Source organism: Haliotis asinina, chromosome 6 (genome assembly GCF_037392515.1).
Source record: "Haliotis asinina isolate JCU_RB_2024 chromosome 6, JCU_Hal_asi_v2, whole genome shotgun sequence".
Lineage (NCBI taxonomy): Eukaryota > Metazoa > Mollusca > Gastropoda > Lepetellida > Haliotidae > Haliotis > Haliotis asinina.
The window spans coordinates 57,322,424-57,342,924 of record NC_090285.1 but is presented as its reverse complement, the minus strand read 5'-3'; the positions used below and the strand labels follow the sequence as shown (position 1 = coordinate 57,342,924).

The 20,501-nt window shown below is 44.7% G+C and overlaps 1 protein-coding gene and 32 non-coding genes across 33 annotated transcripts in view; all 33 read right to left on the bottom strand.

Annotated features, from left to right (window-relative positions):
• Positions 1-4,885, bottom strand: part of LOC137287967 (uncharacterized) — a 33,553-nt gene extending 28,668 nt beyond the window's left edge. Inside the window, exon 1 of the mRNA XM_067820334.1 lies at positions 4,803-4,885. Within this exon, the coding sequence (XP_067676435.1) occupies positions 4,803-4,885 (83 nt within the window). The remainder of the gene's footprint in view (positions 1-4,802) is intronic.
• Positions 205-277, bottom strand: Trnaa-agc (transfer RNA alanine (anticodon AGC)). Its single transcript has one exon. It is a non-coding gene; the product is annotated as a tRNA-Ala (tRNA).
• Positions 669-741, bottom strand: Trnaa-agc (transfer RNA alanine (anticodon AGC)). The gene has a single exon. It is a non-coding gene; the product is annotated as a tRNA-Ala (tRNA).
• Positions 1,105-1,177, bottom strand: Trnaa-agc (transfer RNA alanine (anticodon AGC)). The gene has a single exon. It is a non-coding gene; the product is annotated as a tRNA-Ala (tRNA).
• Positions 1,569-1,641, bottom strand: Trnaa-agc (transfer RNA alanine (anticodon AGC)). The gene has a single exon. It is a non-coding gene; the product is annotated as a tRNA-Ala (tRNA).
• Positions 2,933-3,005, bottom strand: Trnaa-agc (transfer RNA alanine (anticodon AGC)). The gene has a single exon. It is a non-coding gene; the product is annotated as a tRNA-Ala (tRNA).
• On the bottom strand, positions 3,369-3,441 carry Trnaa-agc (transfer RNA alanine (anticodon AGC)). The gene has a single exon. It is a non-coding gene; the product is annotated as a tRNA-Ala (tRNA).
• Trnaa-agc (transfer RNA alanine (anticodon AGC)) lies at positions 3,833-3,905 on the bottom strand. The gene has a single exon. It is a non-coding gene; the product is annotated as a tRNA-Ala (tRNA).
• A 1,558-nt stretch (positions 4,886-6,443) lies between the features above and the next one.
• On the bottom strand, positions 6,444-6,516 carry Trnaa-agc (transfer RNA alanine (anticodon AGC)). Its single transcript has one exon. It is a non-coding gene; the product is annotated as a tRNA-Ala (tRNA).
• An 827-nt stretch (positions 6,517-7,343) lies between these two features.
• On the bottom strand, positions 7,344-7,416 carry Trnaa-agc (transfer RNA alanine (anticodon AGC)). Its single transcript has one exon. It is a non-coding gene; the product is annotated as a tRNA-Ala (tRNA).
• Positions 7,417-7,807: 391 nt separating this feature from the next.
• Positions 7,808-7,880, bottom strand: Trnaa-agc (transfer RNA alanine (anticodon AGC)). Its single transcript has one exon. It is a non-coding gene; the product is annotated as a tRNA-Ala (tRNA).
• A 363-nt stretch (positions 7,881-8,243) lies between these two features.
• On the bottom strand, positions 8,244-8,316 carry Trnaa-agc (transfer RNA alanine (anticodon AGC)). The gene has a single exon. It is a non-coding gene; the product is annotated as a tRNA-Ala (tRNA).
• A 1,291-nt stretch (positions 8,317-9,607) lies between these two features.
• On the bottom strand, positions 9,608-9,680 carry Trnaa-agc (transfer RNA alanine (anticodon AGC)). Its single transcript has one exon. It is a non-coding gene; the product is annotated as a tRNA-Ala (tRNA).
• A 391-nt stretch (positions 9,681-10,071) lies between these two features.
• Positions 10,072-10,144, bottom strand: Trnaa-agc (transfer RNA alanine (anticodon AGC)). Its single transcript has one exon. It is a non-coding gene; the product is annotated as a tRNA-Ala (tRNA).
• A 391-nt stretch (positions 10,145-10,535) lies between these two features.
• Positions 10,536-10,608, bottom strand: Trnaa-agc (transfer RNA alanine (anticodon AGC)). The gene has a single exon. It is a non-coding gene; the product is annotated as a tRNA-Ala (tRNA).
• A 391-nt stretch (positions 10,609-10,999) lies between these two features.
• Positions 11,000-11,072, bottom strand: Trnaa-agc (transfer RNA alanine (anticodon AGC)). The gene has a single exon. It is a non-coding gene; the product is annotated as a tRNA-Ala (tRNA).
• Positions 11,073-11,435: 363 nt separating this feature from the next.
• Positions 11,436-11,508, bottom strand: Trnaa-agc (transfer RNA alanine (anticodon AGC)). The gene has a single exon. It is a non-coding gene; the product is annotated as a tRNA-Ala (tRNA).
• A 391-nt stretch (positions 11,509-11,899) lies between these two features.
• Positions 11,900-11,972, bottom strand: Trnaa-agc (transfer RNA alanine (anticodon AGC)). Its single transcript has one exon. It is a non-coding gene; the product is annotated as a tRNA-Ala (tRNA).
• A 365-nt stretch (positions 11,973-12,337) lies between these two features.
• Trnaa-agc (transfer RNA alanine (anticodon AGC)) lies at positions 12,338-12,410 on the bottom strand. Its single transcript has one exon. It is a non-coding gene; the product is annotated as a tRNA-Ala (tRNA).
• Positions 12,411-12,801: 391 nt separating this feature from the next.
• Trnaa-agc (transfer RNA alanine (anticodon AGC)) lies at positions 12,802-12,874 on the bottom strand. Its single transcript has one exon. It is a non-coding gene; the product is annotated as a tRNA-Ala (tRNA).
• Positions 12,875-13,239: 365 nt separating this feature from the next.
• Trnaa-agc (transfer RNA alanine (anticodon AGC)) lies at positions 13,240-13,312 on the bottom strand. The gene has a single exon. It is a non-coding gene; the product is annotated as a tRNA-Ala (tRNA).
• A 391-nt stretch (positions 13,313-13,703) lies between these two features.
• On the bottom strand, positions 13,704-13,776 carry Trnaa-agc (transfer RNA alanine (anticodon AGC)). Its single transcript has one exon. It is a non-coding gene; the product is annotated as a tRNA-Ala (tRNA).
• A 1,319-nt stretch (positions 13,777-15,095) lies between these two features.
• Trnaa-agc (transfer RNA alanine (anticodon AGC)) lies at positions 15,096-15,168 on the bottom strand. The gene has a single exon. It is a non-coding gene; the product is annotated as a tRNA-Ala (tRNA).
• A 391-nt stretch (positions 15,169-15,559) lies between these two features.
• Trnaa-agc (transfer RNA alanine (anticodon AGC)) lies at positions 15,560-15,632 on the bottom strand. Its single transcript has one exon. It is a non-coding gene; the product is annotated as a tRNA-Ala (tRNA).
• A 365-nt stretch (positions 15,633-15,997) lies between these two features.
• Positions 15,998-16,070, bottom strand: Trnaa-agc (transfer RNA alanine (anticodon AGC)). The gene has a single exon. It is a non-coding gene; the product is annotated as a tRNA-Ala (tRNA).
• A 391-nt stretch (positions 16,071-16,461) lies between these two features.
• Positions 16,462-16,534, bottom strand: Trnaa-agc (transfer RNA alanine (anticodon AGC)). The gene has a single exon. It is a non-coding gene; the product is annotated as a tRNA-Ala (tRNA).
• Positions 16,535-16,899: 365 nt separating this feature from the next.
• Trnaa-agc (transfer RNA alanine (anticodon AGC)) lies at positions 16,900-16,972 on the bottom strand. The gene has a single exon. It is a non-coding gene; the product is annotated as a tRNA-Ala (tRNA).
• A 391-nt stretch (positions 16,973-17,363) lies between these two features.
• Positions 17,364-17,436, bottom strand: Trnaa-agc (transfer RNA alanine (anticodon AGC)). The gene has a single exon. It is a non-coding gene; the product is annotated as a tRNA-Ala (tRNA).
• A 391-nt stretch (positions 17,437-17,827) lies between these two features.
• Trnaa-agc (transfer RNA alanine (anticodon AGC)) lies at positions 17,828-17,900 on the bottom strand. The gene has a single exon. It is a non-coding gene; the product is annotated as a tRNA-Ala (tRNA).
• Positions 17,901-18,265: 365 nt separating this feature from the next.
• Trnaa-agc (transfer RNA alanine (anticodon AGC)) lies at positions 18,266-18,338 on the bottom strand. Its single transcript has one exon. It is a non-coding gene; the product is annotated as a tRNA-Ala (tRNA).
• Positions 18,339-18,729: 391 nt separating this feature from the next.
• On the bottom strand, positions 18,730-18,802 carry Trnaa-agc (transfer RNA alanine (anticodon AGC)). Its single transcript has one exon. It is a non-coding gene; the product is annotated as a tRNA-Ala (tRNA).
• A 365-nt stretch (positions 18,803-19,167) lies between these two features.
• Trnaa-agc (transfer RNA alanine (anticodon AGC)) lies at positions 19,168-19,240 on the bottom strand. The gene has a single exon. It is a non-coding gene; the product is annotated as a tRNA-Ala (tRNA).
• Positions 19,241-19,631: 391 nt separating this feature from the next.
• Positions 19,632-19,704, bottom strand: Trnaa-agc (transfer RNA alanine (anticodon AGC)). The gene has a single exon. It is a non-coding gene; the product is annotated as a tRNA-Ala (tRNA).
• Positions 19,705-20,501: the final 797 nt, after the last annotated feature.

Here is a 20,501-nt window from a genome sequence, read left to right as displayed (position 1 = left end):
AACCTGACCGAGTCCAGTGAATGCACTGTCTATATGTGAGCCCCAAACAAAGGTAATTTCTTTTGCCCAAGCTGGGTATCAATGCAAGCGTCTCCCACCTGCAAAAATTGCCTTCTCTCATGTGTGCTAGTCCCTCTCTTCATGACATTTGTGAGGGAACAAAAATGAACACGATTGCACAAAAGTATAACATGCAAAAAGAACTGGAGAATCCGGGTATCGATCCCGGTACCTCTCGCATGCTAAGCGAGCGCTCTACCATTTGAGCTAATTCCCCTGACGATCTACAAAGTGTGTCTTCATTAACTGTATTCTTGACAATCAGATTAACCCGTTTGGCGGCATGATAACCGACCGTTATTGTCATGATGGTAACAGACGCGCTGCTTCAGCTTTGTGAAAACATGCTTTCAGGTTGAGGAGTCAGTGTAGGTGTGTGTGCGCGTAGAAATTGAAGTGTTTAGAACCTGACCGAGTCCAGTGAGTACACTGTCTATATGTGAGCCCCAAACAAAGGTAATTTCTTTTGCCCAAGCTGGGTATCAATGCAAGCGTCTCCCACCTGCAAAAATTGCCTTCTCTCATGTGTGCTAGTCCCTCTCTTCATGACATTTGTGAGGGAACAAAAATGAACACGATTGCACAAAAGTATAACATGCAAAAAGAACTGGAGAATCCGGGTATCGATCCCGGTACCTCTCGCATGCTAAGCGAGCGCTCTACCATTTGAGCTAATTCCCCTGACGATCTACAAAGTGTGTCTTCATTAACTGTATTCTTGACAATCAGATTAACCCGTTTGGCGGCATGATAACCGACCGTTATTGTCATGATGGTAACAGACGCGCTGCTTCAGCTTTGTGAAAACATGCTTTCAGGTTGAGGAGTCAGTGTAGGTGTGTGTGCGCGTAGAAATTGAAGTGTTAAAAACCTGACCGAGTCCAGTGAATGCACTGTCTATATGTGAGCCCCAAACAAAGGTAATTTCTTTTGCCCAAGCTGGGTAATTGCCTTCTCTCATGTGTGCTAGTCCCTCTCTTCATGACATTTGTGAGGGAACAAAAATGAACACGATTGCACAAAAGTATAACATGCAAAAAGAACTGGAGAATCCGGGTATCGATCCCGGTACCTCTCGCATGCTAAGCGAGCGCTCTACCATTTGAGCTAATTCCCCTGACGATCTACAAAGTGTGTCTTCATTAACTGTATTCTTGACAATCAGATTAACCCGTTTGGCGGCATGATAACCGACCGTTATTGTCATGATGGTAACAGACGCGCTGCTTCAGCTTTGTGAAAACATGCTTTCAGGTTGAGGAGTCAGTGTAGGTGTGTGTGCGCGTAGAAATTGAAGTGTTTAGAACCTGACCGAGTCCAGTGAATGCACTGTCTATATGTGAGCCCCAAACAAAGGTAATTTCTTTTGCCCAAGCTGGGTATCAATGCAAGCGTCTCCCACCTGCAAAAATTGCCTTCTCTCATGTGTGCTAGTCCCTCTCTTCATGACATTTGTGAGGGAACAAAAATGAACACGATTGCACAAAAGTATAACATGCAAAAAGAACTGGAGAATCCGGGTATCGATCCCGGTACCTCTCGCATGCTAAGCGAGCGCTCTACCATTTGAGCTAATTCCCCTGACGATCTACAAAGTGTGTCTTCATTAACTGTATTCTTGACAATCAGATTAACCCGTTTGGCAGCATGACAACCGACCGTTATTGTCATGATGGTAACAGACGCGCTGCTTCAGCTTTGTGAAAACATGCTTTCAGGTTGAGGAGTCAGTGTAGGTGTGTGTGCGCGTAGAAATTGAAGTGTTTAGAACCTGACCGAGTCCAGTGAATGCACTGTCTATATGTGAGCCCCAAACAAAGGTAATTTCTTTTGCCCAAGCTGGGTATCAATGCAAGCGTCTCCCACCTGCAAAAATTGCCTTCTCTCATGTGTGCTAGTCCCTCTCTTCATGACATTTGTGAGGGAACAAAAATGAACACGATTGCACAAAAGTATAACATGCAAAAAGAACTGGAGAATCCGGGTATCGATCCCGGTACCTCTCGCATGCTAAGCGAGCGCTCTACCGTTTGAGCTAATTCCCCTGACGATCTACAAAGTGTGTCTTCATTAACTGTATTCTTGACAATCAGATTAACCCGTTTGGCGGCATGATAACCGACCGTTATTGTCATGATGGTAACAGACGCGCTGCTTCAGCTTTGTGAAAACATGCTTTCAGGTTGAGGAGTCAGTGTAGGTGTGTGTGCGCGTAGAAATTGAAGTGTTTAGAACCTGACCGAGTCCAGTGAATGCACTGTCTATATGTGAGCCCCAAACAAAGGTAATTTCTTTTGCCCAAGCTGGGTAATTGCCTTCTGTCATGTGTGCTAGTCCCTCTCTTCATGACATTTGTGAGGGAACAAAAATGAACACGATTGCACAAAAGTATAACATGCAAAAAGAACTGGAGAATCCGGGTATCGATCCCGGTACCTCTCGCATGCTAAGCGAGCGCTCTAACATTTGAGCTAATTCCCCTGACGATCTACAAAGTGTGTCTTCATTAACTGTATTCTTGACAATCAGATTAACCCGTTTGGCGGCATGACAACCGACTGTTATTGTCATGATGGTAACAGACGCGCTGCTTCAGCTTTGTGAAAACATGCTTTCAGGTTGAGGAGTCAGTGTAGGTGTGTGTGCGCGTAGAAATTGAAGTGTTTAGAACCTGACCGAGTCCAGTGAATGCACTGTCTATATGTGAGCCCCAAACAAAGGTAATTTCTTTTGCCCAAGCTGGGTATCAATGCAAGCGTCTCCCACCTGCAAAAATTGCCTTCTCTCATGTGTGCTAGTCCCTCTCTTCATGACATTTGTGAGGGAACAAAAATGAACACGATTGCACAAAAGTATAACATGCAAAAAGAACTGGAGAATCCGGGTATCGATCCCGGTACCTCTCGCATGCTAAGCGAGCGCTCTACCATTTGAGCTAATTCCCCTGACGATCTACAAAGTGTGTCTTCATTAACTGTATTCTTGACAATCAGATTAACCCGTTTGGCGGCATGATAACCGACCGTTATTGTCATGATGGTAACAGACGCGCTGCTTCAGCTTTGTGAAAACATGCTTTCAGGTTGAGGAGTCAGTGTAGGTGTGTGTGCGCGTAGAAATTGAAGTGTTTAGAACCTGACCGAGTCCAGTGAATGCACTGTCTATATGTGAGCCCCAAACAAAGGTAATTTCTTTTGCCCAAGCTGGGTAATTGCCTTCTGTCATGTGTGCTAGTCCCTCTCTTCATGACATTTGTGAGGGAACAAAAATGAACACGATTGCACAAAAGTATAACATGCAAAAAGAACTGGAGAATCCGGGTATCGATCCCGGTACCTCTCGCATGCTAAGCGAGCGCTCTACCATTTGAGCTAATTCCCCTGACGATCTACAAAGTGTGTCTTCATTAACTGTATTCTTGACAATCAGATTAACCCGTTTGGCGGCATGATAACCGACCGTTATTGTCATGATGGTAACAGACGCGCTGCTTCAGCTTTGTGAAAACATGCTTTCAGGTTGAGGAGTCAGTGTAGGTGTGTGTGCGCGTAGAAATTGAAGTGTTTAGAACCTGACCGAGTCCAGTGAATGCACTGTCTATATGTGAGCCCCAAACAAAGGTAATTTCTTTTGCCCAAGCTGGGTATCAATGCAAGCGTCTCCCACCTGCAAAAATTGCCTTCTCTCATGTGTGCTAGTCCCTCTCTTCATGACATTTGTGAGGGAACAAAAATGAACACGATTGCACAAAAGTATAACATGCAAAAAGAACTGGAGAATCCGGGTATCGATCCCGGTACCTCTCGCATGCTAAGCGAGCGCTCTACCATTTGAGCTAATTCCCCTGACGATCTACAAAGTGTGTCTTCATTAACTGTATTCTTGACAATCAGATTAACCCGTTTGGCGGCATGATAACCGACCGTTATTGTCATGATGGTAACAGACGCGCTGCTTCAGCTTTGTGAAAACATGCTTTCAGGTTGAGGAGTCAGTGTAGGTGTGTGTGCGCGTAGAAATTGAAGTGTTTAGAACCTGACCGAGTCCAGTGAATGCACTGTCTATATGTGAGCCCCAAACAAAGGTAATTTCTTTTGCCCAAGCTGGGTATCAATGCAAGCGTCTCCCACTTGCAAAAATTGCCTTCTCTCATGTGTGCTAGTTCGTCTCTTCATGACATTTGTGAGGGAACAAAAATGAACACGATTGCACAAAAGTATAACATGCAAAAAGAACTGGAGAATCCGGGTATCGATCCCGGTACCTCTCGCATGCTAAGCGAGCGCTCTTTTTTTTTTTTTTTTTCTTTTTGATAAAATTTATTCCATAAATGAAAATTTACAAAAGCGCAGATAGCTCTAGCACTACAGGGTGGCCGAAAAATATCACAATGTTTTTACCCTGTAGTGCATAACATAACTTTCAGATTGCAGGAGAAGATTTAAAGTAAGAACTACTTCACAAGAGTCACATTATGGGGTGGATGTAAAAGTCCATCAAATACAGCCTGTTTGGTAACTCCCAAGGAATACTCAATCCGGGTGAGTTCTTTCGGAAAATCAAAACACTGTTTGTTTCTGTTCACAATCCGAACAATAGCATCCTGAGCCTTAGTTCGCACATTCTCTCGTTCCTCGCGTGGATAATTCTCTAAAAATTCCTGAAACGAATCCTCTCTGAAGTCTATTTCAACCGAAGAATTCAAACCATCTCTCGCCAAACAGATCGTAAATTCCCAATACTTGTCCTTATCTGCCTCTGGTTCTGAAGGTATCGACGCCACATCCTCCATCATGGCAGCCATAGCTGCATCTGACTCATTCATCTGGTCTGCCCAACTAAGCTATGAAAGATTCTCCTGAAAACCAGCCTTCTTTCTACCCTTTTCTTTACGTCTACGCTTCTTTCTTTTAGGAACTGTTGTTTCTATGCTATTTCCATCTCTGTCACTATTCTTGTCCTTATCCTTCTCTGTTTCTGCATCCATATCTGACTCCTCTGAAACACTAATGTTCCCTGTTACGGCCGACTCTGAAGCACTATGTTCCACCTGCATGTGAACCGTATCCTGAGCAACACCTGCACAATCCTTCTGCACATCTATCTGTTCTGTCACTGTTTCTTTCACGACATCTGACATTCTTGTTCTTCTCTCCTCCATGCACATAGACCGTACATGTCCATACTTGTGACACTTCAAACATAATGGTAAGCGTCCAGGAGCTGTAATGAGAATCTTTTGCCTCTTACCAAAACTAACAACATGTGGTATCTTCTCCAGACAGTTATCCTCTAGCTCCAACTTTACATACCGAGTTCCAGTAAACAGTTGCTCTCCTTCTACAAGTCTCCTCTCCCAGTGAACATTCAAAACTTTACCAAACTTGGCAAAATAGTTCCTAAGAAAGTCATCCGTAACTGTCGCATGAAGCCAATGCACTCTAAGTTCTACAACCTGTGCTCCATAATGGGAAAAAACAATCACATTCCTTCCATACTCAAGACGTCTCATTCTCTTCAAAGTCTCTGCTTGGTCCACTGTTCTAAACGTAATGAAATACTGCCCACTCTTTTCCGTGCACCATATCCCAACACAATCCTTTACTCTGAAAGTAGGACAGTTAGCTCTCAGAACCTGTACGAGATCCTCCCTGGAAATATTCCTCACCTGGGAATCAATCCTTACTGTACGGGCTGCACAATCCAAGTCCAAGAAAGACTCAGGAACTTCCTCAATCTGAACAGCACTAGCTAAAGCCATGGTGAAAAGAGGGGAGACCACTCAAGGCCACACAACTAGCAACTAGTTGATGCCCACTCGTAGACCTGGTGAAAAGAAGAGTCAGTAAAATGAGACACAGCAAACAAAACAAGAACCACTTTTCAGCACTCCATGAGGAGATGACCGCTTCTCAGACGAAGATACTACGTGATCTTAGCCAAAAGGCCGAGAAGCGATAAGCGAGCGCTCTACCATTTGAGCTAATTCCCCTGACGATCTACAAAGTGTGTCTTCATTAACTGTATTCTTGACAATCAGATTAACCCGTTTGGCGGCATGATAACCGACCGTTATTGTCATGATGGTAACAGACGCGCTGCTTCAGCTTTGTGAAAACATGCTTTCAGGTTGAGGAGTCAGTGTAGGTGTGTGTGCGCGTAGAAATTGAAGTGTTTAGAACCTGACCGAGTCCAGTGAATGCACTGTCTATATGTGAGCCCCAAACAAAGGTAATTTCTTTTGCCCAAGCTGGGTATCAATGCAAGCGTCTCCCACCTGCAAAAATTGCCTTCTCTCATGTGTGCTAGTCCCTCTCTTCATGACATTTGTGAGGGAACAAAAATGAACACGACTGCACAAAAGTATAACATGCAAAAAGAACTGGAGAATCCGGGTATCGATCCCGGTACCTCTCGCATGCTAAGCGAGCGCTCTACCATTTGAGCTAATTCCCCTGACGATCTACAAAGTGTGTCTTCATTAACTGTATTCTTGACAATCAGATTAACCCGTTTGGCGGCATGATAACCGACCGTTATTGTCATGATGGTAACAGACGCGCTGCTTCAGCTTTGTGAAAACATGCTTTCAGGTTGAGGAGTCAGTGTAGGTGTGTGTGCGCGTAGAAATTGAAGTGTTTAGAACCTGACCGAGTCCAGTGAATGCACTGTCTATATGTGAGCCCCAAACAAAGGTAATTTCTTTTGCCCAAGCTGGGTAATTGCCTTCTCTCATGTGTGCTAGTCCCTCTCTTCATGACATTTGTGAGGGAACAAAAATGAACACGATTGCACAAAAGTATAACATGCAAAAAGAACTGGAGAATCCGGGTATCGATCCCGGTACCTCTCGCATGCTAAGCGAGCGCTCTAACATTTGAGCTAATTCCCCTGACGATCTACAAAGTGTGTCTTCATTAACTGTATTCTTGACAATCAGATTAACCCGTTTGGCGGCATGATAACCGACCGTTATTGTCATGATGGTAACAGACGCGCTGCTTCAGCTTTGTGAAAACATGCTTTCAGGTTGAGGAGTCAGTGTAGGTGTGTGTGCGCGTAGAAATTGAAGTGTTTAGAACCTGACCGAGTCCAGTGAATGCACTGTCTATATGTGAGCCCCAAACAAAGGTAATTTCTTTTGCCCAAGCTGGGTATCAATGCAAGCGTCTCCCACCTGCAACAATTGCCTTCTGTCATGTGTGCTAGTCCCTCTCTTCATGACATTTGTGAGGGAACAAAAATGAACACGATTGCACAAAAGTATAACATGCAAAAAGAACTGGAGAATCCGGGTATCGATCCCGGTACCTCTCGCATGCTAAGCGAGCGCTCTACCATTTGAGCTAATTCCCCTGACGATCTACAAAGTGTGTCTTCATTAACTGTATTCTTGACAATCAGATTAACCCGTTTGGCGGCATGATAACCGACCGTTATTGTCATGATGGTAACAGACGCGCTGCTTCAGCTTTGTGAAAACATGCTTTCAGGTTGAGGAGTCAGTGTAGGTGTGTGTGCGCGTAGAAATTGAAGTGTTTAGAACCTGACCGAGTCCAGTGAATGCACTGTCTATATGTGAACCCCAAACAAAGGTAATTTCTTTTGCCCAAGCTGGGTATCAATGCAAGCGTCTCCCACCTGCAAAAATTGCCTTCTCTCATGTGTGCTAGTCCCTCTCTTCATGACATTTGTGAGGGAACAAAAATGAACACGACTGCACAAAAGTATAACATGCAAAAAGAACTGGAGAATCCGGGTATCGATCCCGGTACCTCTCGCATGCTAAGCGAGCGCTCTACCATTTGAGCTAATTCCCCTGACGATCTAAAAAGTGTGTCTTCATTAACTGTATTCTTGACAATCAGATTAACCCGTTTGGCGGCATGATAACCGACCGTTATTGTCATGATGGTAACAGACGCGCTGCTTCAGCTTTGTGAAAACATGCTTTCAGGTTGAGGAGTCAGTGTAGGTGTGTGTGCGCGTAGAAATTGAAGTGTTTAGAACCTGACCGAGTCCAGTGAATGCACTGTCTATATGTGAGCCCCAAACAAAGGTAATTTCTTTTGCCCAAGCTGGGTAATTGCCTTCTCTCATGTGTGCTAGTCCCTCTCTTCATGACATTTGTGAGGGAACAAAAATGAACACGATTGCACAAAAGTATAACATGCAAAAAGAACTGGAGAATCCGGGTATCGATCCCGGTACCTCTCGCATGCTAAGCGAGCGCTCTACCATTTGAGCTAATTCCCCTGACGATCTACAAAGTGTGTCTTCATTAACTGTATTCTTGACAATCAGATTAACCCGTTTGGCGGCATGATAACCGACCGTTATTGTCATGATGGTAACAGACGCGCTGCTTCAGCTTTGTGAAAACATGCTTTCAGGTTGAGGAGTCAGTGTAGGTGTGTGTGCGCGTAGAAATTGAAGTGTTTAGAACCTGACCGAGTCCAGTGAATGCACTGTCTATATGTGAGCCCCAAACAAAGGTAATTTCTTTTGCCCAAGCTGGGTAATTGCCTTCTCTCATGTGTGCTAGTCCCTCTCTTCATGACATTTGTGAGGGAACAAAAATGAACACGATTGCACAAAAGTATAACATGCAAAAAGAACTGGAGAATCCGGGTATCGATCCCGTTACCTCTCGCATGCTAAGCGAGCGCTCTACCATTTGAGCTAATTCCCCTGACGATCTACAAAGTGTGTCTTCATTAACTGTATTCTTGACAATCAGATTAACCCGTTTGGCGGCATGATAACCGACCGTTATTGTCATGATGGTAACAGACGCGCTGCTTCAGCTTTGTGAAAACATGCTTTCAGGTTGAGGAGTCAGTGTAGGTGTGTGTGCGCGTAGAAATTGAAGTGTTTAGAACCTGACCGAGTCCAGTGAATGCACTGTCTATATGTGAGCCCCAAACAAAGGTAATTTCTTTTGCCCAAGCTGGGTATCAATGCAAGCGTCTCCCACCTGCAAAAATTGCCTTCTCTCATGTGTGCTAGTCCCTCTCTTCATGACATTTGTGAGGGAACAAAAATGAACACGATTGCACAAAAGTATAACATGCAAAAAGAACTGGAGAATCCGGGTATCAATCCCGGTACCTCTCGCATGCTAAGCGAGCGCTCTACCATTTGAGCTAATTCCCCTGACGATCTACAAAGTGTGTCTTCATTAACTGTATTCTTGACAATCAGATTAACCCGTTTGGCGGCATGATAACCGACCGTTATTGTCATGATGGTAACAGACGCGCTGCTTCAGCTTTGTGAAAACATGCTTTCAGGTTGAGGAGTCAGTGTAGGTGTGTGTGCGCGTAGAAATTGAAGTGTTTAGAACCTGACCGAGTCCAGTGAATGCACTGTCTATATGTGAGCCCCAAACAAAGGTAATTTCTTTTGCCCAAGCTGGGTATCAATGCAAGCGTCTCCCACCTGCAAAAATTGCCTTCTCTCATGTGTGCTAGTCCCTCTCTTCATGACATTTGTGAGGGAACAAAAATGAACACGATTGCACAAAAGTATAACATGCAAAAAGAACTGGAGAATCCGGGTATCGATCCCGGTACCTCTCGCATGCTAAGCGAGCGCTCTACCATTTGAGCTAATTCCCCTGACGATCTACAAAGTGTGTCTTCATTAACTGTATTCTTGACAATCAGATTAACCCGTTTGGCGGCATGATAACCGACCGTTATTGTCATGATGGTAACAGACGCGCTGCTTCAGCTTTGTGAAAACATGCTTTCAGGTTGAGGAGTCAGTGTAGGTGTGTGTGCGCGTAGAAATTGAAGTGTTTAGAACCTGACCGAGTCCAGTGAATGCACTGTCTATATGTGAGCCCCAAACAAAGGTAATTTCTTTTGCCCAAGCTGGGTATCAATGCAAACGTCTCCCACCTGCAAAAATTGCCTTCTCTCATGTGTGCTAGTCCCTCTCTTCATGACATTTGTGAGGGAACAAAAATGAACACGATTGCACAAAAGTATAACATGCAAAAAGAACTGGAGAATCCGGGTATCGATCCCGGTACCTCTCGCATGCTAAGCGAGCGCTCTACCATTTGAGCTAATTCCCCTGACGATCTACAAAGTGTGTCTTCATTAACTGTATTCTTGACAATCAGATTAACCCGTTTGGCGGCATGATAACCGACCGTTATTGTCATGATGGTAACAGACGCGCTGCTTCAGCTTTGTGAAAACATGCTTTCAGGTTGAGGAGTCAGTGTAGGTGTGTGTGCGCGTAGAAATTGAAGTGTTTAGAACCTGACCGAGTCCAGTGAATGCACTGTCTATATGTGAGCCCCAAACAAAGGTAATTTCTTTTGCCCAAGCTGGGTATCAATGCAAGCGTCTCCCACCTGCAAAAATTGCCTTCTCTCATGTGTGCTAGTCCCTCTCTTCATGACATTTGTGAGGGAACAAAAATGAACACGATTGCACAAAAGTATAACATGCAAAAAGAACTGGAGAATCCGGGTATCGATCCCGGTACCTCTCGCATGCTAAGCGAGCGCTCTACCATTTGAGCTAATTCCCCTGACGATCTACAAAGTGTGTCTTCATTAACTGTATTCTTGACAATCAGATTAACCCGTTTGGCGGCATGATAACCGACCGTTATTGTCATGATGGTAACAGACGCGCTGCTTCAGCTTTGTGAAAACATGCTTTCAGGTTGAGGAGTCAGTGTAGGTGTGTGTGCGCGTAGAAATTGAAGTGTTTAGAACCTGACCGAGTCCAGTGAATGCACTGTCTATATGTGAGCCCCAAACAAAGGTAATTTCTTTTGCCCAAGCTGGGTATCAATGCAAGCGTCTCCCACCTGCAAAAATTGCCTTCTCTCATGTGTGCTAGTCCCTCTCTTCATGACATTTGTGAGGGAACAAAAATGAACACGACTGCACAAAAGTATAACATGCAAAAAGAACTGGAGAATCCGGGTATCGATCCCGGTACCTCTCGCATGCTAAGCGAGCGCTCTACCATTTGAGCTAATTCCCCTGACGATCTACAAAGTGTGTCTTCATTAACTGTATTCTTGACAATCAGATTAACCCGTTTGGCGGCATGATAACCGACCGTTATTGTCATGATGGTAACAGACGCGCTGCTTCAGCTTTGTGAAAACATGCTTTCAGGTTGAGGAGTCAGTGTAGGTGTGTGTGCGCGTAGAAATTGAAGTGTTTAGAACCTGACCGAGTCCAGTGAATGCACTGTCTATATGTGAGCCCCAAACAAAGGTAATTTCTTTTGCCCAAGCTGGGTAATTGCCTTCTCTCATGTGTGCTAGTCCCTCTCTTCATGACATTTGTGAGGGAACAAAAATGAACACGATTGCACAAAAGTATAACATGCAAAAAGAACTGGAGAATCCGGGTATCGATCCCGGTACCTCTCGCATGCTAAGCGAGCGCTCTACCATTTGAGCTAATTCCCCTGACGATCTACAAAGTGTGTCTTCATTAACTGTATTCTTGACAATCAGATTAACCCGTTTGGCGGCATGATAACCGACCGTTATTGTCATGATGGTAACAGACGCGCTGCTTCAGCTTTGTGAAAACATGCTTTCAGGTTGAGGAGTCAGTGTAGGTGTGTGTGCGCGTAGAAATTGAAGTGTTTAGAACCTGACCGAGTCCAGTGAATGCACTGTCTATATGTGAGCCCCAAACAAAGGTAATTTCTTTTGCCCAAGCTGGGTATCAATGCAAGCGTCTCCCACCTGCAAAAATTGCCTTCTCTCATGTGTGCTAGTCCCTCTCTTCATGACATTTGTGAGGGAACAAAAATGAACACGATTGCACAAAAGTATAACATGCAAAAAGAACTGGAGAATCCGGGTATCGATCCCGGTACCTCTCGCATGCTAAGCGAGCGCTCTACCATTTGAGCTAATTCCCCTGACGATCTACAAAGTGTGTCTTCATTAACTGTATTCTTGACAATCAGATTAACCCGTTTGGCGGCATGATAACCGACCGTTATTGTCATGATGGTAACAGACGCGCTGCTTCAGCTTTGTGAAAACATGCTTTCAGGTTGAGGAGTCAGTGTAGGTGTGTGTGCGCGTAGAAATTGAAGTGTTTAGAACCTGACCGAGTCCAGTGAATGCACTGTCTATATGTGAGCCCCAAACAAAGGTAATTTCTTTTGCCCAAGCTGGGTAATTGCCTTCTCTCATGTGTGCTAGTCCCTCTCTTCATGACATTTGTGAGCACGAACAAAAATGAACACGATTGCACAAAAGTATAACATGCAAAAAGAACTGGAGAATCCGGGTATCGATCCCGGTACCTCTCGCATGCTAAGCGAGCGCTCTACCATTTGAGCTAATTCCCCTGACGATCTACAAAGTGTGTCTTCATTAACTGTATTCTTGACAATCAGATTAACCCGTTTGGCGGCATGATAACCGACCGTTATTGTCATGATGGTAACAGACGCGCTGCTTCAGCTTTGTGAAAACATGCTTTCAGGTTGAGGAGTCAGTGTAGGTGTGTGTGCGCGTAGAAATTGAAGTGTTTAGAACCTGACCGAGTCCAGTGAATGCACTGTCTATATGTGAGCCCCAAACAAAGGTAATTTCTTTTGCCCAAGCTGGGTATCAATGCAAGCGTCTCCCACCTGCAAAAATTGCCTTCTCTCATGTGTGCTAGTCCCTCTCTTCATGACATTTGTGAGGGAACAAAAATGAACACGATTGCACAAAAGTATAACATGCAAAAAGAACTGGAGAATCCGGGTATCGATCCCGGTACCTCTCGCATGCTAAGCGAGCGCTCTACCATTTGAGCTAATTCCCCTGACGATCTACAAAGTGTGTCTTCATTAACTGTATTCTTGACAATCAGATTAACCCGTTTGGCGGCATGATAACCGACCGTTATTGTCATGATGGTAACAGACGCGCTGCTTCAGCTTTGTGAAAACATGCTTTCAGGTTGAGGAGTCAGTGTAGGTGTGTGTGCGCGTAGAAATTGAAGTGTTTAGAACCTGACCGAGTCCAGTGAATGCACTGTCTATATGTGAGCCCCAAACAAAGGTAATTTCTTTTGCCCAAGCTGGGTAATTGCCTTCTCTCATGTGTGCTAGTCCCTCTCTTCATGACATTTGTGAGCACGAACAAAAATGAACACGATTGCACAAAAGTATAACATGCAAAAAGAACTGGAGAATCCGGGTATCGATCCCGGTACCTCTCGCATGCTAAGCGAGCGCTCTACCATTTGAGCTAATTCCCCTGACGATCTACAAAGTGTGTCTTCATTAACTGTATTCTTGACAATCAGATTAACCCGTTTGGCGGCATGATAACCGACCGTTATTGTCATGATGGTAACAGACGCGCTGCTTCAGCTTTGTGAAAACATGCTTTCAGGTTGAGGAGTCAGTGTAGGTGTGTGTGCGCGTAGAAATTGAAGTGTTTAGAACCTGACCGAGTCCAGTGAATGCACTGTCTATATGTGAGCCCCAAACAAAGGTAATTTCTTTTGCCCAAGCTGGGTATCAATGCAAGCGTCTCCCACCTGCAAAAATTGCCTTCTCTCATGTGTGCTAGTCCCTCTCTTCATGACATTTGTGAGGGAACAAAAATGAACACGATTGCACAAAAGTATAACATGCAAAAAGAACTGGAGAATCCGGGTATCGATCCCGGTACCTCTCGCATGCTAAGCGAGCGCTCTACCATTTGAGCTAATTCCCCTGACGATCTACAAAGTGTGTCTTCATTAACTGTATTCTTGACAATCAGATTAACCCGTTTGGCGGCATGATAACCGACTGTTATTGTCATGATGGTAACAGACGCGCTGCTTCAGCTTTGTGAAAACATGCTTTCAGGTTGAGGAGTCAGTGTAGGTGTGTGTGCGCGTAGAAATTGAAGTGTTTAGAACCTGACCGAGTCCAGTGAATGCACTGTCTATATGTGAGCCCCAAACAAAGGTAATTTCTTTTGCCCAAGCTGGGTATCAATGCAAGCGTCTCCCACCTGCAACAATTGCCTTCTCTCATGTGTGCTAGTCCCTCTCTTCATGACATTTGTGAGGGAACAAAAATGAACACGATTGCACAAAAGTATAACATGCAAAAAGAACTGGAGAATCCGGGTATCGATTCCGGTACCTCTCGCATGCTAAGCGAGCGCTCTACCATTTGAGCTAATTCCCCTGACGATCTACAAAGTGTGTCTTCATTAACTGTATTCTTGACAATCAGATTAACCCGTTTGGCGGCATGATAACCGACCGTTATTGTCATGATGGTAACAGACGCGCTGCTTCAGCTTTGTGAAAACATGCTTTCAGGTTGAGGAGTCAGTGTAGGTGTGTGTGCGCGTAGAAATTGAAGTGTTTAGAACCTGACCGAGTCCAGTGAATGCACTGTCTATATGTGAGCCCCAAACAAAGGTAATTTCTTTTGCCCAAGCTGGGTATCAATGCAAGCGTCTCCCACCTGCAAAAATTGCCTTCTCTCATGTGTGCTAGTCCCTCTCTTCATGACATTTGTGAGGGAACAAAAATGAACACGATTGCACAAAAGTATAACATGCAAAAAGAACTGGAGAATCCGGGTATCGATTCCGGTACCTCTCGCATGCTAAGCGAGCGCTCTACCATTTGAGCTAATTCCCCTGACGATCTACAAAGTGTGTCTTCATTAACTGTATTCTTGACAATCAGATTAACCCGTTTGGCGGCATGATAACCGACCGTTATTGTCATGATGGTAACAGACGCGCTGCTTCAGCTTTGTGAAAACATGCTTTCAGGTTGAGGAGTCAGTGTAGGTGTGTGTGCGCGTAGAAATTGAAGTGTTTAGAACCTGACCGAGTCCAGTGAATGCACTGTCTATATGTGAGCCCCAAACAAAGGTAATTTCTTTTGCCCAAGCTGGGTATCAATGCAAGCGTCTCCCACCTGCAAAAATTGCCTTCTCTCATGTGTGCTAGTCCCTCTCTTCATGACATTTGTGAGGGAACAAAAATGAACACGATTGCACAAAAGTATAACATGCAAAAAGAACTGGAGAATCCGGGTATCGATCCCGGTACCTCTCGCATGCTAAGCGAGCGCTCTACCATTTGAGCTAATTCCCCTGACGATCTACAAAGTGTGTCTTCATTAACTGTATTCTTGACAATCAGATTAACCCGTTTGGCGGCATGATAACCGACCGTTATTGTCATGATGGTAACAGACGCGCTGCTTCAGCTTTGTGAAAACATGCTTTCAGGTTGAGGAGTCAGTGTAGGTGTGTGTGCGCGTAGAAATTGAAGTGTTTAGAACCTGACCGAGTCCAGTGAATGCACTGTCTATATGTGAGCCCCAAACAAAGGTAATTTCTTTTGCCCAAGCTGGGTATCAATGCAAGCGTCTCCCACCTGCAAAAATTGCCTTCTCTCATGTGTGCTAGTCCCTCTCTTCATGACATTTGTGAGGGAACAAAAATGAACACGATTGCACAAAAGTATAACATGCAAAAAGAACTGGAGAATCCGGGTATCGATCCCGGTACCTCTCGCATGCTAAGCGAGCGCTCTACCATTTGAGCTAATTCCCCTGACGATCTACAAAGTGTGTCTTCATTAACTGTATTCTTGACAATCAGATTAACCCGTTTGGCGGCATGATAACCGACCGTTATTGTCATGATGGTAACAGACGCGCTGCTTCAGCTTTGTGAAAACATGCTTTCAGGTTGAGGAGTCAGTGTAGGTGTGTGTGCGCGTAGAAATTGAAGTGTTTAGAACCTGACCGAGTCCAGTGAATGCACTGTCTATATGTGAGCCCCAAACAAAGGTAATTTCTTTTGCCCAAGCTGGGTAATTGCCTTCTCTCATGTGTGCTAGTCCCTCTCTTCATGACATTTGTGAGCACGAACAAAAATGAACACGATTGCACAAAAGTATAACATGCAAAAAGAACTGGAGAATCCGGGTATCGATCCCGGTACCTCTCGCATGCTAAGCGAGCGCTCTACCATTTGAGCTAATTCCCCTGACGATCTACAAAGTGTGTCTTCATTAACTGTATTCTTGACAATCAGATTAACCCGTTTGGCGGCATGATAACCGACCGTTATTGTCATGATGGTAACAGACGCGCTGCTTCAGCTTTGTGAAAACATGCTTTCAGGTTGAGGAGTCAGTGTAGGTGTGTGTGCGCGTAGAAATTGAAGTGTTTAGAACCTGACCGAGTCCAGTGAATGCACTGTCTATATGTGAGCCCCAAACAAAGGTAATTTCTTTTGCCCAAGCTGGGTATCAATGCAAGCGTCTCCCACCTGCAAAAATTGCCTTCTCTCATGTGTGCTAGTCCCTCTCTTCATGACATTTGTGAGGGAACAAAAATGAACACGATTGCACAAAAGTATAACATGCAAAAAGAACTGGAGAATCCGGGTATCGATCCCGGTACCTCTCGCATGCTAAGCGAGCGCTCTACCATTTGAGCTAATTCCCCTGACGATCTACAAAGTGTGTCTTCATTAACTGTATTCTTGACAATCAGATTAACCCGTTTGGCGGCATGATAACCGACCGTTATTGTCATGATGGTAACAGACGCGCTGCTTCAGCTTTGTGAAAACATGCTTTCAGGTTGAGGAGTCAGTGTAGGTGTGTGTGCGCGTAGAAATTGAAGTGTTTAGAACCTGACCGAGTCCAGTGAATGCACTGTCTATATGTGAGCCCCAAACAAAGGTAATTTCTTTTGCCCAAGCTGGGTAATTGCCTTCTCTCATGTGTGCTAGTCCCTCTCTTCATGACATTTGTGAGCACGAACAAAAATGAACACGATTGCACAAAAGTATAACATGCAAAAAGAACTGGAGAATCCGGGTATCGATCCCGGTACCTCTCGCATGCTAAGCGAGCGCTCTACCATTTGAGCTAATTCCCCTGACGATCTACAAAGTGTGTCTTCATTAACTGTATTCTTGACAATCAGATTAACCCGTTTGGCGGCATGATAACCGACCGTTATTGTCATGATGGTAACAGACGCGCTGCTTCAGCTTTGTGAAAACATGCTTTCAGGTTGAGGAGTCAGTGTAGGTGTGTGTGCGCGTAGAAATTGAAGTGTTTAGAACCTGACCGAGTCCAGTGAATGCACTGTCTATATGTGAGCCCCAAACAAAGGTAATTTCTTTTGCCCAAGCTGGGTATCAATGCAAGCGTCTCCCACCTGCAAAAATTGCCTTCTCTCATGTGTGCTAGTCCCTCTCTTCATGACATTTGTGAGGGAACAAAAATGAACACGATTGCACAAAAGTATAACATGCAAAAAGAACTGGAGAATCCGGGTATCGATCCCGGTACCTCTCGCATGCTAAGCGAGCGCTCTACCATTTGAGCTAATTCCCCTGACGATCTACAAAGTGTGTCTTCATTAACTGTATTCTTGACAATCAGATTAACCCGTTTGGCGGCATGATAACCGACCGTTATTGTCATGATGGTAACAGACGCGCTGCTTCAGCTTTGTGAAAACATGCTTTCAGGTTGAGGAGTCAGTGTAGGTGTGTGTGCGCGTAGAAATTGAAGTGTTTAGAACCTGACCGAGTCCAGTGAATGCACTGTCTATATGTGAGCCCCAAACAAAGGTAATTTCTTTTGCCCAAGCTGGGTATCAATGCAAGCGTCTCCCACCTGCAAAAATTGCCTTCTCTCATGTGTGCTAGTCCCTCTCTTCATGACATTTGTGAGGGAACAAAAATGAACACGATTGCACAAAAGTATAACATGCAAAAAGAACTGGAGAATCCGGGTATCGATCCCGGTACCTCTCGCATGCTAAGCGAGCGCTCTACCATTTGAGCTAATTCCCCTGACGATCTACAAAGTGTGTCTTCATTAACTGTATTCTTGACAATCAGATTAACCCGTTTGGCGGCATGATAACCGACCGTTATTGTCATGATGGTAACAGACGCGCTGCTTCAGCTTTGTGAAAACATGCTTTCAGGTTGAGGAGTCAGTGTAGGTGTGTGTGCGCGTAGAAATTGAAGTGTTTAGAACCTGACCGAGTCCAGTGAATGCACTGTCTATATGTGAGCCCCAAACAAAGGTAATTTCTTTTGCCCAAGCTGGGTAATTGCCTTCTCTCATGTGTGCTAGTCCCTCTCTTCATGACATTTGTGAGCACGAACAAAAATGAACACGATTGCACAAAAGTATAACATGCAAAAAGAACTGGAGAATCCGGGTATCGATCCCGGTACCTCTCGCATGCTAAGCGAGCGCTCTACCATTTGAGCTAATTCCCCTGACGATCTACAAAGTGTGTCTTCATTAACTGTATTCTTGACAATCAGATTAACCCGTTTGGCGGCATGATAACCGACCGTTATTGTCATGATGGTAACAGACGCGCTGCTTCAGCTTTGTGAAAACATGCTTTCAGGTTGAGGAGTCAGTGTAGGTGTGTGTGCGCGTAGAAATTGAAGTGTTTAGAACCTGACCGAGTCCAGTGAATGCACTGTCTATATGTGAGCCCCAAACAAAGGTAATTTCTTTTGCCCAAGCTGGGTATCAATGCAAGCGTCTCCCACCTGCAAAAATTGCCTTCTCTCATGTGTGCTAGTCCCTCTCTTCATGACATTTGTGAGGGAACAAAAATGAACACGATTGCACAAAAGTATAACATGCAAAAAGAACTGGAGAATCCGGGTATCGATCCCGGTACCTCTCGCATGCTAAGCGAGCGCTCTACCATTTGAGCTAATTCCCCTGACGATCTACAAAGTGTGTCTTCATTAACTGTATTCTTGACAATCAGATTAACCCGTTTGGCGGCATGATAACCGACCGTTATTGTCATGATGGTAACAGACGCGCTGCTTCAGCTTTGTGAAAACATGCTTTCAGGTTGAGGAGTCAGTGTAGGGGTGTGTGCGCGTAGAAATTAAAGTGTTTAGAACCTGACCGAGTCCAGTGAATGCACTGTCTATATGTGAGCCCCAAACAAAGGTAATTTCTTTTGCCCAAGCTGGGTAATTGCCTTCTCTCATGTGTGCTAGTCCCTCTCTTCATGACATTTGTGAGCACGAACAAAAATGAACACGATTGCACAAAAGTATAACATGCAAAAAGAACTGGAGAATCCGGGTATCGATCCCGGTACCTCTCGCATGCTAAGCGAGCGCTCTACCATTTGAGCTAATTCCCCTGACGATCTACAAAGTGTGTCTTCATTAACTGTATTCTTGACAATCAGATTAACCCGTTTGGCGGCATGATAACCGACCGTTATTGTCATGATGGTAACAGACGCGCTGCTTCAGCTTTGTGAAAACATGCTTTCAGGTTGAGGAGTCAGTGTAGGTGTGTGTGCGCGTAGAAATTGAAGTGTTTAGAACCTGACCGAGTCCAGTGAATGCACTGTCTATATGTGAGCCCCAAACAAAGGTAATTTCTTTTGCCCAAGCTGGGTATCAATGCAAGCGTCTCCCACCTGCAAAAATTGCCTTCTCTCATGTGTGCTAGTCCCTCTCTTCATGACATTTGTGAGGGAACAAAAATGAACACGATTGCACAAAAGTATAACATGCAAAAAGAACTGGAGAATCCGGGTATCGATCCCGGTACCTCTCGCATGCTAAGCGAGCGCTCTACCATTTGAGCTAATTCCCCTGACGATCTACAAAGTGTGTCTTCATTAACTGTATTCTTGACAATCAGATTAACCCGTTTGGCGGCATGATAACCGACCGTTATTGTCATGATGGTAACAGACGCGCTGCTTCAGCTTTGTGAAAACATGCTTTCAGGTTGAGGAGTCAGTGTAGGTGTGTGTGCGCGTAGAAATTGAAGTGTTTAGAACCTGACCGAGTCCAGTGAATGCACTGTCTATATGTGAGCCCCAAACAAAGGTAATTTCTTTTGCCCAAGCTGGGTATCAATGCAAGCGTCTCCCACCTGCAACAATTGCCTTCTCTCATGTGTGCTAGTCCCTCTCTTCATGACATTTGTGAGGGAACAAAAATGAACACGATTGCACAAAAGTATAACATGCAAAAAGAACTGGAGAATCCGGGTATCGATTCCGGTACCTCTCGCATGCTAAGCGAGCGCTCTACCATTTGAGCTAATTCCCCTGACGATCTACAAAGTGTGTCTTCATTAACTGTATTCTTGACAATCAGATTAACCCGTTTGGCGGCATGATAACCGACCGTTATTGTCATGATGGTAACAGACGCGCTGCTTCAGCTTTGTGAAAACATGCTTTCAGGTTGAGGAGTCAGTGTAGGTGTGTGTGCGCGTAGAAATTGAAGTGTTTAGAACCTGACCGAGTCCAGTGAATGCACTGTCTATATGTGAGCCCCAAACAAAGGTAATTTCTTTTGCCCAAGCTGGGTATCAATGCAAGCGTCTCCCACCTGCAAAAATTGCCTTCTCTCATGTGTGCTAGTCCCTCTCTTCATGAC